This window comes from Antrostomus carolinensis, unplaced genomic scaffold (genome assembly GCF_000700745.2).
Source record: "Antrostomus carolinensis isolate BGI_N321 unplaced genomic scaffold, ASM70074v2 scaffold11674, whole genome shotgun sequence".
Classification (NCBI taxonomy): Eukaryota; Metazoa; Chordata; class Aves; order Caprimulgiformes; family Caprimulgidae; genus Antrostomus; species Antrostomus carolinensis.
In genome coordinates, this window is record NW_010308722.1 from 53,770 (window position 1) to 71,871 (window position 18,102).

General features: G+C 37.4%; 1 protein-coding gene across 1 annotated transcript in view; it reads left to right on the forward strand.

Annotated features, from left to right (window-relative positions):
- Nucleotides 1–12,147, forward strand: part of UBR5 (ubiquitin protein ligase E3 component n-recognin 5) — a 65,123-nt gene extending 52,976 nt beyond the window's left edge. The window contains exons 43-59 of the mRNA XM_029084471.1: nt 108–280; nt 380–493; nt 1,042–1,262; nt 1,900–2,020; nt 2,135–2,233; nt 2,514–2,757; nt 3,330–3,441; nt 3,976–4,120; nt 4,414–4,544; nt 4,774–4,834; nt 5,154–5,329; nt 5,664–5,748; nt 7,113–7,268; nt 7,640–7,753; nt 9,021–9,165; nt 9,738–9,823; nt 10,961–12,147. Of these exons, the coding sequence (XP_028940304.1) occupies nt 108–280; nt 380–493; nt 1,042–1,262; nt 1,900–2,020; nt 2,135–2,233; nt 2,514–2,757; nt 3,330–3,441; nt 3,976–4,120; nt 4,414–4,544; nt 4,774–4,834; nt 5,154–5,329; nt 5,664–5,748; nt 7,113–7,268; nt 7,640–7,753; nt 9,021–9,165; nt 9,738–9,823; nt 10,961–11,173 (2,396 nt within the window). The 3' untranslated portion in view covers nt 11,174–12,147. The remainder of the gene's footprint in view (nt 1–107; nt 281–379; nt 494–1,041; nt 1,263–1,899; nt 2,021–2,134; nt 2,234–2,513; nt 2,758–3,329; nt 3,442–3,975; nt 4,121–4,413; nt 4,545–4,773; nt 4,835–5,153; nt 5,330–5,663; nt 5,749–7,112; nt 7,269–7,639; nt 7,754–9,020; nt 9,166–9,737; nt 9,824–10,960) is intronic.
- Nucleotides 12,148–18,102: the final 5,955 nt, after the last annotated feature.

Consider the following 18,102-nt stretch of genomic DNA (forward strand, 5'->3'; position numbering starts at 1 on the left):
GCTCCTACAGTCAGATAGCTAAGAGGGAAGCATATTAAATTTTGGTGTTTTAAATCCTTTGCGTTTATAACTGTGAAAATTGAGTTGAAATCTTCTCTGCTATTTAGGTGCTACACTCAACGACAAAGACGATGACTCCCTCCCAGCAGAGACTGGCCAAAACCATCCATTTTTCAGGCGATCTGACTCTATGACGTTCCTCGGCTGCATTCCACCCAATCCTTTTGAGGTTCCTCTGGCAGAAGCCATCCCCCTGGCAGACCAGCCCCATCTGTTACAGGTGACATCAGAGATGGTGTTCTGGAAGAAAACTGCAGTTTGCTTTTTCATTTCTAACTTAAGTATATTATTTACCCAGAATGCTTCTGTTAATTTTCAGCCAAATGCTCGCAAAGAAGATCTGTTTGGCCGACCAAGTCAGGGTCTATATTCATCCTCTGCCAACAGTGGGAAATGCTTAATGGAAGTTACAGTGGATAGAAACTGCCTTGAGGTAGATTTAAAGGTTTTATTATTTTAAACAATAGGGTAATATAAGCTAGTACCTTCATTCCTTAAAAAGACACTTTTAATGTTTTTTAGAGAGAATTTTAAGTAGCTTTCAGAATCATAATTTAAAAACCCAGTAAGTGTGAAAACTTGGACTTGTTATGAAAAATATGCTTACTTTTTTTTTAATGTAGGAACTTTTATGGTTACAGGTTTATAGCAGATTTCAGGCAGTATTTTTAAAGGCTGCGGTACAATCCTGAGTTAATTTTGAAATGCCAATAATATAATTATTTGTGATAAAAATAATTAAATCTCTCTATAGCCCAGTAGATTTGACTTGCCTACAGACTGAGCATTAAACAATACGTGTATGAAATGCAAACATAAAGTGGGAAAATGTTTTCTTGTATTTGTTGAAATGATTGAGGTTATTGTTTTAACAGGTCTATTACAGTGCTCACTTTTCTGTGGTTTAAAAAGTATATATGTATCCTGAAAAAGCCTTCTAGACCGATTTTAAAGTGCAATTAAATTTTACTTCTTCTTTAGGTTCTTCCAACAAAAATGTCTTATGCAGCCAACTTAAAAAATGTTATGAGCATGCAAAATCGGCAAAAGAAGGAAGGGGAGGAACAAAATGTGCCTACGGAAGAATCTGAGAGTTCAAAGCCAGGGCCTTCAGCTCATGATCTTGCAGCACAACTGAAAAGCAGCTTGTTAGCAGAGATAGGATTGACAGAAAGTGAAGGGCCACCTCTTACATCTTTCAGGTAGTTGGAGTTAAAAATTTCTCTGTGAAATATGACTGAGTTGCAAAAAGAATGTTTGGGTCTCTGAAAAGTCTTTTTAAATTAAAATGGGTTTTACTTTAGTTTGAGTTTGTAATCTGTGTTTGGTAGCTTTTAAAATGAACGGTTGAACAGTCTTCAGAGAAGTCTGTGCAAACTGTATTAAAAGTCCTTTACTACCTGACTTCCTGCTGCAGACCTACTATGAAGTCCTGGGTAGCTAAGTTTAAAAAATCATAATCGACGGTTTGCCATCTGCATCTGGTGATACTGACCACACTTTATGCAGTTAGGGACTGAACTGCCCTCACTTTGAATTACAGCTTTAAAAACAACAAAAAAAGGTCTTGATTGAAGGGAGACGGATAACAGAATTTAATGTAACAGTGAAGTTGCATGCTTTGGGAGGAAATTCTCTTTGGAAGCAAGACTTCTGGTTCAGCTGAAACTAAGCAGCTTCATGTGCTTTTGTCCACAAACTTATTGTACTGTGGTGTTGTTTATCAAAAATAAAAAACTTAATTGAAGGCAGAGGGTAAAAAAAAGCAGAAGTACACAAAATGCGTCTGAAATCTAACTTGGTTTTGCTTGTCTGTAATTTTTTCCCTCCTTATGCCAGGCCACAGTGCAGCTTCATGGGCATGGTTATATCTCATGACATGCTACTGGGACGCTGGCGCCTTTCTTTAGAGTTGTTTGGTAGAGTATTCATGGAAGACGTTGGAGCAGAGCCTGGATCGGTATGTATTTCCCAGTGTAAGGAAAATTCCTCTTACAACTAAATTGTGAACCTCTCTCGTTATTCTGATCTGTTGTTTTTTTTGTTGTTGTTTTCTCTTTTTTTTAATTTTAAGATCCTGACTGAATTAGGTGGCTTTGAAGTAAAGGAGTCGAAATTCCGCAGGGAGATGGAAAAACTTAGAAACCAGCAATCCAGGGATTTAACGCTGGAGGTAAAAAATGTTAGTTTATCTTCTGAATTTGTTTTCATTAAAAGTTGAATCATTGCACATTGCAGTAACTTGATGGGAAAAGCTGTATTTCAGAGTCTGTGAACAGATGTCTTAAACCTTAAAACTGTGTGAGCTTTGTCACAATTACTCTGTAGTTTTTCACAGTCTAATTGGTATTTTCTGAGTCTGTACAGAAGTGTCCAGAAACTTCTTGTGAAGCTGAAATTCCCTCAGTATGATGATTGGTAAAGGAAAGAAAACTTTCTTGTGTCTTTACTAGGTTGATCGAGACAGAGATCTTCTAATTCAGCAGACTATGAGGCAGCTCAACAATCATTTTGGTCGCAGGTGTGCTACCACTCCGATGGCTGTACACAGAGTAAAAGTTACGTTTAAGGATGAGCCAGGAGAAGGCAGCGGTGTAGCACGAAGCTTTTATACTGCCATTGCACAGGCTTTTCTGTCAAACGAGAAACTGCCAAATCTAGATTGTATTCAGAATGCCAACAAGGGTACCCATACAAGTAAGTGATGCACAGCAGTTATCTACAGATAACATTCATAAAGGCCTTGGCTGCTTTTTTACACTGAAATACTTGACCTTGTCTCAGAGATTTCTCTTGTTAGCCCAGCACGGGAACTATGAAAATTGTGCATGTTACTTCTCTGAGGCAAGGAAATTTCTTTTTTCCTGCTTTCAGAAACAGTCATCTCTTTGCTTTTCTTGAAACAAGAGTCTGCTTTAGATGTTCTGAGCTTTTTTGAACATCTTTTCCTCTAGTAGGTAGTAATTGTAAAGATTTTAGCTAGTAAGTGCTTATACATTTTAATATGACTGCTCCACCTGGCTTGTTACAAATACATTTTAATGTTTTTCAAAGTATATATAAACTCTTGAAGTGTTTTGGCATTTATAAGTTGGTACAAACACTTCGGGTTCCTTTCTTAAGTTTGGCTGAACACAGATCACTACTTTAAGTGAAGTGGTTCTATCTCATTGATGTCTTCGAAAACTGTGTCCCCCTTACACTGAAACTTAGGTAGGAGAGAGAAAATATAAAGATGTTTAAGCTTATGAGGTTTTTACCCCCTTCAGGTCTGATGCAGAGATTGCGAAATAGGGGGGAGAGAGATCGGGAAAGGGAGCGAGAGAGAGAAATGCGGAGAAGTAGTGGCTTACGAGCTGGTTCTCGGAGAGACAGGGATAGGTAAGTGATATATTTTTAATTTGTTGGCAGTACTTTGTCAAATAGAATAATTGCTTTAGTTATCTTAAGGAAAGATACTTTTACTTCTTCAAATTAAAGGTGTCTGTCTTTTTCACTTTGAGGACTAATTTACAGGGTAATCTATTGAAATTCAATGTGTACTTTAAATCTTTAAAGAATTATTATGCTTACTTTAGCACTGATAAATTATGTCTCAACCATATGCCATAATATATCCTGCTAAAAAAAATAATTAAAACTTGTATACTAGAATAAAATTGTGAGGTGGTTTAGAAACAGCGTTGCCGTTGGCAGCATGTCTGACTGCTATATCCAAAATTAGGGTAGCATTAAAATCTCTGGTTCATTTTGATTCTTGGTTTCCGAAGCATTCTCTCCAAGCAGCTATGAGCAGCACTACTATTCCAGCATAAAGGCTAATGCTATTTTGAATCTGTGTGCAAATGATATTATTCCAAAGGATTTTTGCACATTTCCTCTGAAATGATTACAAACTGGCCTAATTTTCTTAAGGGACTTTAGAAGACAACTTTCCATTGACACACGGCCTTTTAGACCGGCATCAGAAGGAAATCCTAGCGATGATCCTGACCCTCTTCCAGCACACAGACAAGCCCTTGGAGAAAGGCTCTACCCTCGTGTGCAAGCAATGCAGCCAGTAAGACTTATCTGTCTAATACACTTAATGATACATTGTTCTTTTCATCTTTTGATTTAAAAATTAATTTCCATGTCCATTATTGTTTAATGTAACTGAAAATATTTGAACATGTAGGGCTGTTTTATATTCTGTGGCATTTTCTTAAGATTTAGTTTTTGTAACTTGTCATTTAGTTTAGGAGGTATCTTGTAATGCATTCTATATTTTAAATACTAAAACTTTCATAAAACTGTGTTTGAAAATGAGAGAACTGGAGGAGAACAGTAAGAAATGTCATCCCTTATCCCCAGGCATTTGCAAGTAAAATCACAGGAATGTTGTTGGAATTGTCGCCTGCTCAGCTGCTTCTGTTACTAGCTAGTGAAGATTCCCTTAGAGCAAGAGTTGATGAAGCAATGGAACTCATTATTGCACATGGCAGGTAATGTATCAAGGATTTAGATAAGAAATGAAAACTGATCTTGTGGCCAAAGTACTTGTACAGTGCTACATCTAACTCTGATACATGCAACTTACTTCTTGCTTTGTTATAGATATTTTTCTTTGGACAAGTGACTTGTTGATGTTAGATTAATCTAATCTGTCTGGTTTCAGAATATGATAACTCATTATTGTGAAACTAAATCTGCCCTTTTTAACCTCCTGTCCAGGGAGAATGGTGCTGACAGTATATTGGATCTTGGATTGCTAGACTCCTCAGATAAAGTACAGGTAACAAACTGTTGCACAAATTAAATTTACTTAAGATCCAACTGTATCAGTTAATTTTAAAAACTTGGGCAACTGTAGCCTTCCTTTATCATGCAAGACAAAGTTCTGTATAATTATCTTGTGGAGTTTTCATTTCTTTATTTCTTTTGAAAAGATTAAGCAGTAATTACGCAAAAGTATAAAATGTTATAATAGGAAATATCACAGAACTTCTTAACCAATGGAACTTGAATCTTTGGGTCCAGTAGCAAAGGGCTTGTTGATGTGTGTCAGTAACTAGAAGTAAGTTTGTTAATTGCTATTCTTACTTTCGAAACAGGAAAACAGAAAGCGACATGGTTCCAGCCGCAGTGTAGTAGATATGGAATTAGATGATACAGATGATGCAGATGATAATGCACCACTTTTCTACCAACCTGGAAAACGAGGTTTTTATACACCAAGACCTGGTAAAAACACAGAAGCAAGGCTGAATTGTTTCAGAAACATTGGCAGGTATGCTACTATTAACTTCTAGTCTGAAAAAATGTAAAAGACAAATATACAAAATACTGGGGAGAGTACCAATGATCCAAGCTGCATAAACTTTCTTGATTAATTTTATGATCTGTATTTTATCTTTTTCTTTACAATCTGGAAGTTTAATACTGCAGGAGGTACTTTTTTGAAATTATGTATGTGCATGAATTTCTTTTAGGGATTGATAGGACTGGAAAGCCTGCTGCAGCTTGATTCTTAGAATATTTTGACTTTTTTAATGTAAGTTTGCTGAAAGATCTCAAATGTAATTTCTATCGTACCAAAACAAAACCCAAACATTTATTTTCAGAATCCTAGGTTTGTGCTTGTTGCAGAATGAACTATGTCCCATCACGTTAAATAGACATGTAATCAAAGTTCTTCTTGGCAGAAAGGTAAGTTAAACAAAGAAATTTGAATTTCCTTTAATTACATAAAATCTCTTCTTTAAAAACTGATTTTTTTCCTCTTAACATGCGTGTATCGACTAGCAGAGTTGATGTTGTTAACTGTAAAGATGCCTTTAAATTTACTTTGAAAAGTATTTGATTTTTTCATTTCCTAGATTTTGAACTGAGTGGATGTACTAGAAGTCGGGTATTTGACTAAGGTGAAATGATTTGTAATAGGTTAGCTTTTGATTCTCTTCATAAACAGCTTACTGTCTCCCTTTTTCACTTCCTGAGACTGAAGACTTGAACAGTGTTGGACAGTACTAGGCAATAGCATCTCAGCTTAGTGATATTTCAGAGAACTCACTGAATTGAATTTGTAGTTAAAATTTTGTCTCAGGTGTAGGTATAATTTAATTCAGAGCAATAATTACCTAAACATTTGGAAAACATACTTCCCCACTCCAGTAAACACTAGTTATGTACTGCACATTTCATGCATTGGTTAATAGCATTTTAAGTTCTGTCTGATGCAACAAACTTTAAACAAAGGTGTTTTACTTCTGGTCTTTCCTTAAAAACAATTATCACGTTATCAGTTGATCACATTATCAGTTATCCAGCACATATCCGATCTTTAATGAAAAAGGGTTAGTGACAGAAAATATGCCTACAAATATCCCCTGTAACCTTCCAAGAGAGATTCCCTTCTAATTCTTTTCTTCAGGTTTTTCTTCTTGAATATGTATTCCTTCCAGTTAAATGTTGGATACATCAAATGATATTTTAGTTAGGTTTAGTTTAGTTTAGTTAGTAGGTTACTTTTCTCTCCAGGCTGATAAAGAACAAAGAAACAAGGGACTATAGAAAACAGCGAGAAGTAGGTGATTGGTATTTGAATCGTTGGAAACTGTGGTGTGCAGCTACCGTGGGCCATCAGTCATTTAAATGCTTATATATAGCAGCAGTATGTATGTGTTCTGCGTAGAGGGGAACTTTCAGTATTTTGGAGCACTGATGCAAATTGTGTTTCCAACTTCAGTCAGCCTCCATCACATCTCTATTGATCTAGGTGATATGCAGAAAAATTTGTTTTAAAAAAACCTATAAATTTTCTTTGTAACCTCTGTGCATTTAATAGCAGGAAAGGATTTACAGGTCTGTTTTCATGTTCCACTAACGCACTTCAGTTGAGTATCCCAACGTACCTTCAAAAGCAGGCTGGAAACAGGAGTTCGGCTGCCCTTATTTCCAAATGTTGGTATGCTTTGTTGCATGGGTTAGGCACTGCTCTATGCACAGGTCACGTAATTTTGAATACATTCTTAAACAACTGGTATGTTTCAAACATCTATCTTTTTTTATAGGTGAACTGGCATGACTTTGCTTTCTTTGATCCGGTTATGTATGAAAGCCTTCGGCAACTTATCCTCGCTTCCCAGAGTACAGATGCTGATGCGGTGTTCGCAGCAATGGACTTGGCCTTTGCAATAGACCTGTGTAAGGAGGAGGGTGGAGGGCAGGTAAGCACAGCTAAACCTGTGTCTCTATAGGTTCAGAATTTGACAGCTTATGCATTTCATAGCGTACACACAATCCATGCTCTTCTCAGGCGGCAGAGATAATGTTTTACCCTCCCTAGATTCAAGTACAGAGTTCTCCTTAGACCTTGGAAGTGTGGGTTTTTTTCCTTGAAGGTGATTGAGAGCCTACCATAAAGCCTGGACAGCATAGTCAATCCTAGGGAATCTCTACAGCCTAACCTGTGATAGTGATTTGTGCTTGTTTTTAGAGGGGTATTAAAGCCATAAATCACTGTTCAGCATACACTAGCTGTTGTAATAATCTTACTTCCCCCTTTTTTTTCCAAATGGTCCTTCTTACTTTGCCATAGGTTGAACTTATTTCCAATGGTGTAAATATACCAGTCACTCCTCAGAATGTATATGAGTATGTTCGGAAATATGCAGAGCACCGAATGTTGGTAGTAGCAGAACAGCCTCTACATGTAAGTCTTTGCTGGAGTTTTTTGGGGCTTTGGGGGTTTTTTGTTTGTTTGTTTTTTTAAAAAAACTTTTAAGATTTCAGTCAGTTAATTCTTTTCCTCGTTATGGTACTGCTAATCAGGTTTCTTTTAAAGTCTTGACAACTTGATTAAAAATATTTAATATCTAATTTTTTTGTAATTGCATAGCTCTTTATGCAGTACTGTGAAGACTGACTACTTTCAGCAATTTCTCTTTTTTAACAGAGTGAAAGATAATTTATTTTAAACTTGATTTCATTGGTTAAGTGTATATGTTTGCTTCTTGAGCTCAAATGGCACGTATTCTCTTGGAATTTTTGTATTTTTTGTATTTAGCAGCTACTTTGTCCTAATAATCTGTCGTCTTTGATTTGTCTTATTTTACTAGCCTGGCAAGAAACCTAACAATTGACTATAAAACTGTATTAAAAATATTTTGTTTTTTGAAGTACCTTTGAAATAAAAGTTAGGGAATAATACATTTTTGTAAACACAAGGTCCAGTATTTCAAACCACTTACACTCTGTTATATGATACTACATCTAAACTTGGTCATTTCTGCTGGCTGTGGTTTCCTGCTGCTCCTCTGAGACAAGTTAGCAGGCTGCTAGATTGCCTTTCTGCAGTTTAGGTCCAAAATTCTCACAGAAAGAGCATGTTCCTGGAATTAAGTTACTTGGTCTCCATGACTCTTGTTTATTTTGAGAGTTGAAAACCATAACATTTGTATTCATTTTGGAATTTACTAAAATAAATTTATTGATATCATTCCATTTTGAAAATTTAATTTCCAATCTTTTCAGGATATTACTTATTTATATGAAACGTGTGTGTGTAACATTTTTAAAGCAGAGTTGAGATGTGAATGTCTGAGAAAGCAAAGTAAAAGTAACATGCCAGATGCTTTTTTTTTTTTTAATTCTCATCGGTTTCAGTGAAGCTCAGCAAAATACCTGAACTTTTTAGCATTAGAGAGTACATTTGCTTCTGCTCCTGGTGAGATATTTGTTCAAACCATTACTTCTTTCTTTTGCAATAGTAGGTAGAGTTTAACAGATTGATGCAGTTGCAGTTCTTCCTGTCAGAAAATTTAAATCTCATATGGTTAAGCTGTGAAAGAAAAGAACAACTAGGAGAATAATGAATTTTGAGTTAATAGAGGATTTCACTTGGAGCTTTTCAGTAGTGCATTTAAAGTCAATCTGAAAGCGATACAGCTGTAATGTGAATCTTGTGGTTTTCACTTAAGGCGATGAGAAAGGGTCTTCTGGATGTACTTCCAAAGAATTCATTAGAAGATTTGACAGCAGAAGATTTCAGACTTTTGGTAAATGGCTGTGGTGAAGTAAATGTGCAAATGCTAATCAGCTTTACCTCTTTCAATGATGAATCAGGTATGAAATAACTTAGAGATGCAGGGATAACTTAACACTGTTTGTTCTGTGTGGAGGAGAGTTACCACCAGCATTAAACTTAAACTACCTCTTCAAATTTTACATCAGTTAATAAGTCACTGAAAGTCCTAATAAAATTATTAGTGTGTTTCTTACATACCTCTGAAGATATTTACCTTCGATTGGAGGGAAGCACATTTTCCAACTTTGAGGTCACTTGATGCTTAGTACAAGGATTGTATTATTGGTAGTCTATCTTCTGAAAGGTCTGGCCTCCTTCTAGAACTGTAAAATGTGATTGCTGCAGTCTGATATTTCTTACATAATTTTAAAACTATGTTTAGCTATTGTTAGTCTTTTTTTGGGAGGGAGGGGGAATTGTATTGGGGTATGTCAGAGTTAGCCTTTACATTCAAAAGTATGTGTATTAGTTTTGAAATTACTAGTGTCTCCAATATCAGGACTTTATGAATGAGATTGTAGCTGAGATCCAACTTGTGGTATATCTAAACCAGATCTCTTAACATTTATTGTCCAGTGTACCAGCTGAATTATTTTTTTATTTCACACAGGAGAAAATGCTGAGAAGCTTTTGCAATTCAAGCGTTGGTTTTGGTCCATAGTTGAGAAGATGAGTATGGCAGAAAGACAAGATCTAGTAAGTTGTCCACTCCCAGTGGAAAGGTGCAGAAGAACTGGAATAACTTTGGCATCATTACTGTTTTTAACTGTGTTTACCTGCAGAGACTTTGCATGTGAAGAGTTAAGGTAGCAGAGCAGGGTAGTAGGGTTTGATTAGACTTTCGCTTCTGGAAACTTCAGGTGTGAATCCTGGACCTTGTAACTAAAAAAGTAAGCGTGGTGTGTCCTTATCCATATTTGCAGATCTCTTACGGAAGCACAGTCTGCAATGTCGTTCTTAAGCTGAGTAACTGTGGTCAGTCAACTGTGTTGTGGGCTAGTAGGGTTTTGAGGTTGAGTTCTCTTCCTGGATCATCTACTCTCCTGACTTCTGTGTATCCTGAGGGCAACACGTGTGCCCTCTCTGTAAGGTGTCAGTAATGATACTATCTCTGTCTCAAGGCCCTTTAGGAATAGCTTCATGGGAAGCATGAAAGAGCAAGATACTGTTCAGGGGGCTTAATTTTGGAAAACTTCCCTGTAAATTGTATTCATTGTATGCTTGTTAAAACTATTTGCTTTTAACTTCCTACTACTTAAGGTACTGTCTTTCCTCTGCAGTTTTCTAAAAGGAAACAAGGACTAATCTGAAAAGCAGAAAATCTAGAGCACATTTGTTAAGGAATATCCATGCTTACACTTTGGTAGTGACTCTGCTCTGCAAGTCAGTATTTCATGCTTGAGACAGTAAACCAAATATTCTCTGTTGCTGCCTTTTGTCTGTAAAAGTACTGTATTATGTAGTCACTAACTGGTTTGTGAGAGATTTCTGATGCATTTTGTATTGATGGCAGTCACCATCTTCCCAGGTGGATTTGGGGACATTTAATTTACTGAGGATTTGTTGATATAGGATCATTTTGAGTGCTGCCTTTATCAGTTAGAACAAAAGTATGTAATATAATGGAACAGTTGAGGAAAGAAAGTGAAGGAAAACTACTACAAAAGCATGTATCATGACCACTGAGTTTAGTTGTCATATTGAACAGAACATAGTGTGATCAAACTTGCTGCGACTGTGCAGTTCTTCTGTAACCTATCCCTGCACAACTTGAAGGCAATACGAATTTTAGCCATGTACAGCAAAATTCTAAATACTATCTTCTTTTCTCAGGTTTACTTCTGGACATCAAGTCCATCATTGCCTGCCAGTGAGGAGGGATTCCAGCCTATGCCATCAATCACAATAAGACCACCAGATGACCAACATCTTCCTACAGCAAACACTTGCATTTCTCGCCTTTATGTCCCGCTCTATTCCTCTAAGCAGATTTTGAAACAGAAATTGTTACTCGCCATTAAGACCAAGAATTTTGGTTTTGTGTAGAGTATAAAAAGTGTGTATTGCTGTGTAATATTACTAGCTAAGTTTTGTAGATTTTTCCATTTGTCTATAAAAGTTTATGAAAGTTAATGCTGTCATACCCCTGGTGGTACTTTAAAGATTTAAATGCAAACATTCCTGTACTAAATTTGTAATGTAAAGGCCTAAGGAGCACTAGCAATATCTGATTGCAGCAGTTTGCTAGTCAATAACTCCTTTGCCTAACCCCAGCCAAAGATGACAGCAGAACAATATAATTTACACTGTGATTTATCTTTTTGCTGAGGGAAAATATGTAAAATGTTCTGAAAATTCACTGCTGCCTTTGTGGAAAGTGTTTCAGCAAAGGTTCTTGTATAGAGGGAGTAGGGAATTTCGAAATAAAAAATTAAGTATGTTCTGTGTTTTATTTTAACTTTTTTTATGGTGTTTAATTTGTGGTTGGCTGCAGTTGTGTATCATGTATATTGAACTTGTAAAAAGTTCCTGACAGCTCAGATCCCAGAGTCGGGATCATTCACTTATGAAACCACTTTCATTGCAATTTTTGTTCTGATTGCATTGAACTCTGACGCATCAGATACCATCACTAATATTATGCATGTAATCTGTACCTTTAGTGGTTTTGGTTTTTTCTTTTTGTTTTCTTTTTGGTTTTTTTGTACATATGATGAGGCCAATGCACAGTATTTCATAGTTCAAAATCAACATTTTTGTGTCCCTGTTTCAGTGAACAGACAGTCAGGAGATTGTTCCACTACCAGTTCTAACCCGACACTTGTACTACGTTATCTAACTGTGTAAACTCAGCCTGGGCACTTTCTGGTAACTGTAAAATGTTTATAAGATCATGATTATTGAAGATACATTCTGGAAAACTTTAATGTTCGTGAGCAGCTTAACTTCTTTTGTATCTAGCCTTTTTTTAAGTATCTTGTTACAGTTTTTTAATAAAGAAATTGCAGACAAAATACCAAGTCATATTGAAGAAACAATAGTTTTTATTTATTTAGCCATTCATACTTTCGCTAACAGCATACACTAAACACAGTTGCTTCTTAACAATCTGAATTTTGTAACTGAAAATTGACCTGCAGAAGACATTCAGCCCACATTTTACAGTTAGCAGAGAATCCTGAATGAAACAGGCCAGGCAACCCCTTCTTTCACGGCATTGTTCTGAAGGGAAAGTGGCTTGTTCTGAAAAATCTTGAGGTAATCAGGTTAGAATAAAATTCTCAAAGTGCATTGTAGTGGGTTCTACTGTATGTTCACTTTTGAAGTGGTTGGTTGCTTTAGGGGAGGGCATATGGTCTTTGACCATAACCTAGGACGTGTTTTCCCTAATGCTTGAGAGATTTTTGAGAGTTAGGAAGTGACTAGTAAAGGAAGGAGCTAATTTTTCTGTGTCAAAACAAATTTCTGAAAGCTTAGCAGACTGAAGTATTGAAGGTTAAGAGCTTTTGTGGTGGTCATGTTCTCCCTCTTTCTTGCTTCTTCAACCCCATGAGTCCATGTTAGTGATTTTTTTTTTTCCTTCCTTTTGTTGGGAAGAGCTAAACTAATGTTCCATCAAAATCCAAGTGGAACTCACCTTTGCCAGAGCTCCACTGAGTTTCCCTTTCTGTCAGCTAGTTGAGAATGACCAGAAATTACCTACAGCTGTGATTTTAAAAAAAGCCTCTGTTTTCATCATTTATTTCATTGGTAGAGATATGGAGGACAGTTGAGATCAAAAATTTTGATCACCAGTTGCCAAATTGATGCCGAAAATCCTGTTTTTTAAATAAGGCTGACTACTTCAGGCTTGTGTAGTTAAACTGCAGATAAATCAAGTATACAAATGTAGATTTATTTCTGCATGTACGAATACTTCCTAAATCAGTTGTCTTAGAAAAGGATAGTTTAAATGTACGAGGATTGGCATCTGTTCTGGTTTTCCTGTTGTGACCTCCGGTGTATCTTAAGTTCAAAACTGTATCAGATTTGACTATGCTAGTATCAGTTAGAAATGAAAAGCAGCACAGCTACACAAGTCTAGATAAAGATCTATTAATATAGAGAAAATCTATACTGGTATGGCTGTTCTCATATGCTAAGTAGGATAGTTACAAAGGTACAAAGCAACTTACACCTTATGCCTGGATTTCTCACTGGTGTAATTATTTCCGTTACCAACAACGCCTCTAACTGAAATGTGTAAAGTGAGTAGAAAACAACAAAAGAACCTGTTTAGAATAGGCATCAAATCTTCAGTCTGTAAAATAAAGCTCCCTCCCTCACAAAGTTTTGTGAGACTTTATGTATTAAAAAGTATCCAAGGCCCTTGGATGAAAGGCCATATATAAATGTAAAGTACTGTGTGTATATATCTATATGTATGGTGTGTATATGTATATAAGTGTATGTGTATGTATAACATATAAATATATGTTATATGTATATATATTTCTGTATATAGCTTAAACTTTTTTTTTAAGTCTTGTAATGTATAGTTAGACAAAAATTACGCAGATAACTCACAGTAGCTCACCATATATACACACGCAAGGCATTCTGATAAGTGGACAGGGAATCCAGGATGATTTATGCTGTCGTCATTGACTTGAAATGTGTATGTAGCTTTATAAATAGCTTTTTTCCTCTGTATGGTATATTTAAACTATATCAAGATTTTAATAAGAAAAATGTTTATTAAAATCATACACCTCATCTCCCTTTGACTTAAGCCCTTCTGTTAGTTCACTTTTAAGATGTGGTAGAGAAACTAATTAAAGGAAAATTCTTTAATGTTTACATTTTTTTAATAGTCTAAATCCTTAGCTGTCCATAACTGCTGAAATAGGAGATAGCTACTAACAAACTGTTATCACCAACTACTAGAATAGTTCCTATCCTGAATCTAGGGAAAACTGATACCTTAATGCTAAACTTCCATGGCTAATTCTTAGTGTTGGTTTCTGTTCTTTAGATAACTGTATCCAGCAAAGAAGGTAAATCGTTTGTTCCGGCTATAGTAGTTTTCCAGAAGTGAAAAATTGTGTGTACGTATCATCGAGTGGCCTTTCCCATCTGTTTGGTTTGGGAATGACTTTTTTTCCTGCAAGTTAGTCATTGAGTCATAGATAACGTGCAGGGAAAAAGCTATAAACTGGCAAATTTGTGAATCAAAAGCAATACCCTTTTGTAGAGCAGCAGTCATTCAAGGAGGCAGAGGAAAGGAAATTTTCATGATCTCTCAACCTACATTTGTCTTTTAAAAGTGCACAATTGTATACAAACCTGCTGTTTTTCAAGAGTTTACTTCCACATGTACATCCAAAGAGAAGCGTGTACCTTTCCTTGGTAGATGAAAAGTGATACACAGGAGAGTGAACCTTTCCTTGATAGTTGCTGTGCAGGTGGGAGAAGAACCCCAGTCGCCACCAGCTGCTTCCCTTGCAGTTCTGGTTCTTGCAGGGAGCCCTAATTCAGCACATCTCTTTGTCATTCTTAACACCATGTGAAAGATTGTTCAGTAGATTAGTAGTAACCTCCTTGGAGGAAGCTTACTGCTGTTCTCCTTTAACTGCCTTTTTATAGTGTCCTTATAACCTGTGGATCATGTCTCTGTGTGTGAATCTGTAAATGCCATTCTGAGCTTTTCCTGTGTCTGTACCCCTTCCCTTCACTGACACTTGCATTTCTCTGGCTTCCTCTCTAGAGCAGACTACATATACCTACCTTAGGAGCTTTGATTCCCTTTCTCTTTTCAAGCTTTGTATGATTTGATCTTTTCTCTGACCTTTTGCCTTTTTATAACAGGTCTACCAAAATCAAATAGAAAATTCTGCAAGTCTGGATTAACTGGCTTTCAGTGCATGTGGCATCTGTGACTGTCCACACCCAGTTGAAATGTGTAGGTGAATTGGTCATGCAAAAGCTTCAGTGACTGTCTTGAACTCACGGTGCTGGAAGTTCCCACGTGGTGTGTTGGGAGGACACGAACAGGCTTCACAGCTGGAATCTGGCCTCCACTGCAGTGTAGTCATTGCCCAGTAGGACTTCCTAGCACCATCAGGAGCACTGCTGGGTCCTTCCCTAGTTGGAAATTGCTTTAGTGGTTTTAATTTGCAGCTGTTTGAGTATCTTATCATTGAGCAGATTTGCTGAGCTGGGAAGCATACAGGGCTTTAATTTTTTTATGTATCTTTTAAGGATTTTCTGTGGAGTTGTCTTTAAGAGGATAACTTCATGTCTTGCTTGTGTTTCAAGCCTCTGAGCGAGGGTTTGTTTTTTTTTTCCCCCTTTGCCCATGACTTTCTTAATATAAAAACGTTTTTTGTCATTAAATATCACCACAAGTTACTATTCTAGTAATATACCTTTTAGTATAGCAAGAAGCAGTCAGTTGCTCCTAGGTGTTTCAGGACTTCTTTCTATAATGGTGAAACCTCAGTATCCTTTGCCCAGTGACAACAGCAGCTCACATGAATGTGTATGTTTGAATACTGTAGTCATGAAACCTATTGGAAAATAAGTTGCTGCCACAGCTTGTGGTAAGATTTCTCTGCAAAGAGACTCTTTTAAGAAAACAGTTATTTTGGACGTACTGAAATTATTCACAAATTTATTTTCATACAGTGAGCAGTTTTAAGCTGAAAAAGCAAATTTCACTTGAATTTATAAATAAAAATTCTTCAATTTACCTGCAATGGCATTCTTCATATAAAAAAATGGTACTTATAAAAGCATTTTTAAAAGGCAGTTAAGTATTCCCAAAATAAGTAGTATCTTTGTGGGGAGGTGAGAAGAGGCATTATACGTATGATATTTATATCAAGCTATGATGACTGCATTTCAGATGCCTTTAGTAGATAAAATTTGGGGACACATTTTGTATCAGTAACTTATTTTGCCTTGCCATAGAAGAGTACTTTGCCTGAAAAGTTGTAATTGATGCTAATATAGATTACACTTTTTCATTATTTTCAGAACTACTAAATACAGTGTGAACTTGTAGATTGTTCTCATTCATATCTCTCCAAAGGAGAACATGAACAGGCGCGTGGTTAGGTTTTGGTTTTGGTTTGGGGTTTTTTGGGTTTTTTTAAGGGATCAAAATTACTCCACTGGACAGATCAAGCTTTGGGAATGCAAAACTGCTAGTAAGCACATAAGGTCTGGGTCCATCCAACAGTGTACTAAAGTTGTGTGCTGCTGTTGCACCTCCATTAATTGCAATTAGCAGAGTGAGAGGGCTGGTGTGGAGCCACAAGCTGCCCTGTGGGAACGCCTGTTCTGGTGTGCCGCCTTGCTGTGCGTGGGTCTTCTCCCCTCCCTGCCATGGAGTGTCCTGCACCTGTGGGAAATGTCATCACGCTTGCAGGACATGGCAGTGGATGGGATCCTGTGGATGTGATCCCCATGCAGGAACACGCCCCCGGCTCCTAGCAGGTGTGTTTGTTGGGAGTGAGCCCACGTAAGGGTCTGTGGGGACCAGGGCAGGACAGCTGCTGCACCACTGGGCAGTTGGGAGCTAAGGACTGAGAACAGCTTCCACCACCCATCAGGGAACTCTTCTAACTAGGACATTGTAGGTCCTGAGTGATCTGAAATCTTGCCAAATCATGCATAATGATGTATTTCATATGTATGTTTATTCTGCTTGTAAACTATTTTAGAGTGCTTTTCCATATTTTGGTATTGTATGTGATGTAACTAATTTATACAAAACCAAAGCTAACGGAATCTGGTGGATTTTTGTGGAGGTGCAAGAACAGCTAACTGCTGTTTTGTTAATCCTTCTGGTACATTTCCTTTGCAGAATTTTTCCCTTGTATATTAATCTTTAGGCACTGTGTATGTAGACTTTTGCTGTGCATCTGTAAAAGGGCAGGTGTGACTAAGAAGTTATCCCCAAATACCTGAACTCCTTTCTGTTGCTAATTATATTAATTTGTGGTAGTTCTTAAACTTTGTCAAATACTCAGCAGGACAATCCCTTATTTGGGGAGTTTTGAAACAGGAGCCAGGATAATCAGGTTAGGGGGCCAAGACAACTGATAGGCAGGTCAATGTTATTTAATACGATTCGTTTGCTTGAGTTTTGCTGCTTGTTTTTGGTCCCGAAACTTATGTGTCTCCCTCTTAAACCATCAGCACACTCGGCATTACACACACCGATATAATTTGTCAGTGTTAATGGGTTCATCAATCAGTATTTCTTTAATCGTTTGCCCTGGACAAAAAAATGGACTCCCTGGTACTCATTATGCCAACGAGTGGAGCTGTTGATGTGTTTATTGGGCAACTTGTATGGGTACCTCTGCGCAATAAAAGCTGCCTCTGAGCAGTAGTCAAGTAACAGATGGTGTTTGTGCCAAACCACCTTTTCTCATTTACTATTTGTGTGTTTCTGGTGCACTGTTTAGTAACTTGCTGCTTAGGCATGTGTTTCTGCTCCCCAGAAAAGTCGATGTAAGAAAACCAAAGCTGTTCTCGTGCTTAGGACCAGCACAATCACCCGTACTGCACAGATCTCGCCATTGAACTTCCCTCACCCCCTGCCCCAGTGAGGCTCGAGCTCTTCTCACAAGCTGTAAAAAAGCCACGGGAGGCAGATATGGTCCAGAGGAGCCCAACTGGCCTGAGAAATGGGGAGAGGGGAGGTCCCAGTCTCTCTGTGGAAGCCAGATGCCTTTTTTAAAAAATATCTGAAATTCTTAATGACAGAGAACTAACAAAACCAAAGGTTACCTTTCTAGAAAAGGATACCAGAATCCCTCAAAGCACCTACCTGTGCACTACGTACCTTCCTTGGCTGCAGGGCAGTGGGGATGTTTGGCCGGCACTTGGACTGGGGAGCACTGGGCAGCAGTCACAGGGATGGTGCGCAGCGTCTATGGACTTGTCTCCACTGAGGAACACCAGGCCTCCAGATGCTTCTCCTG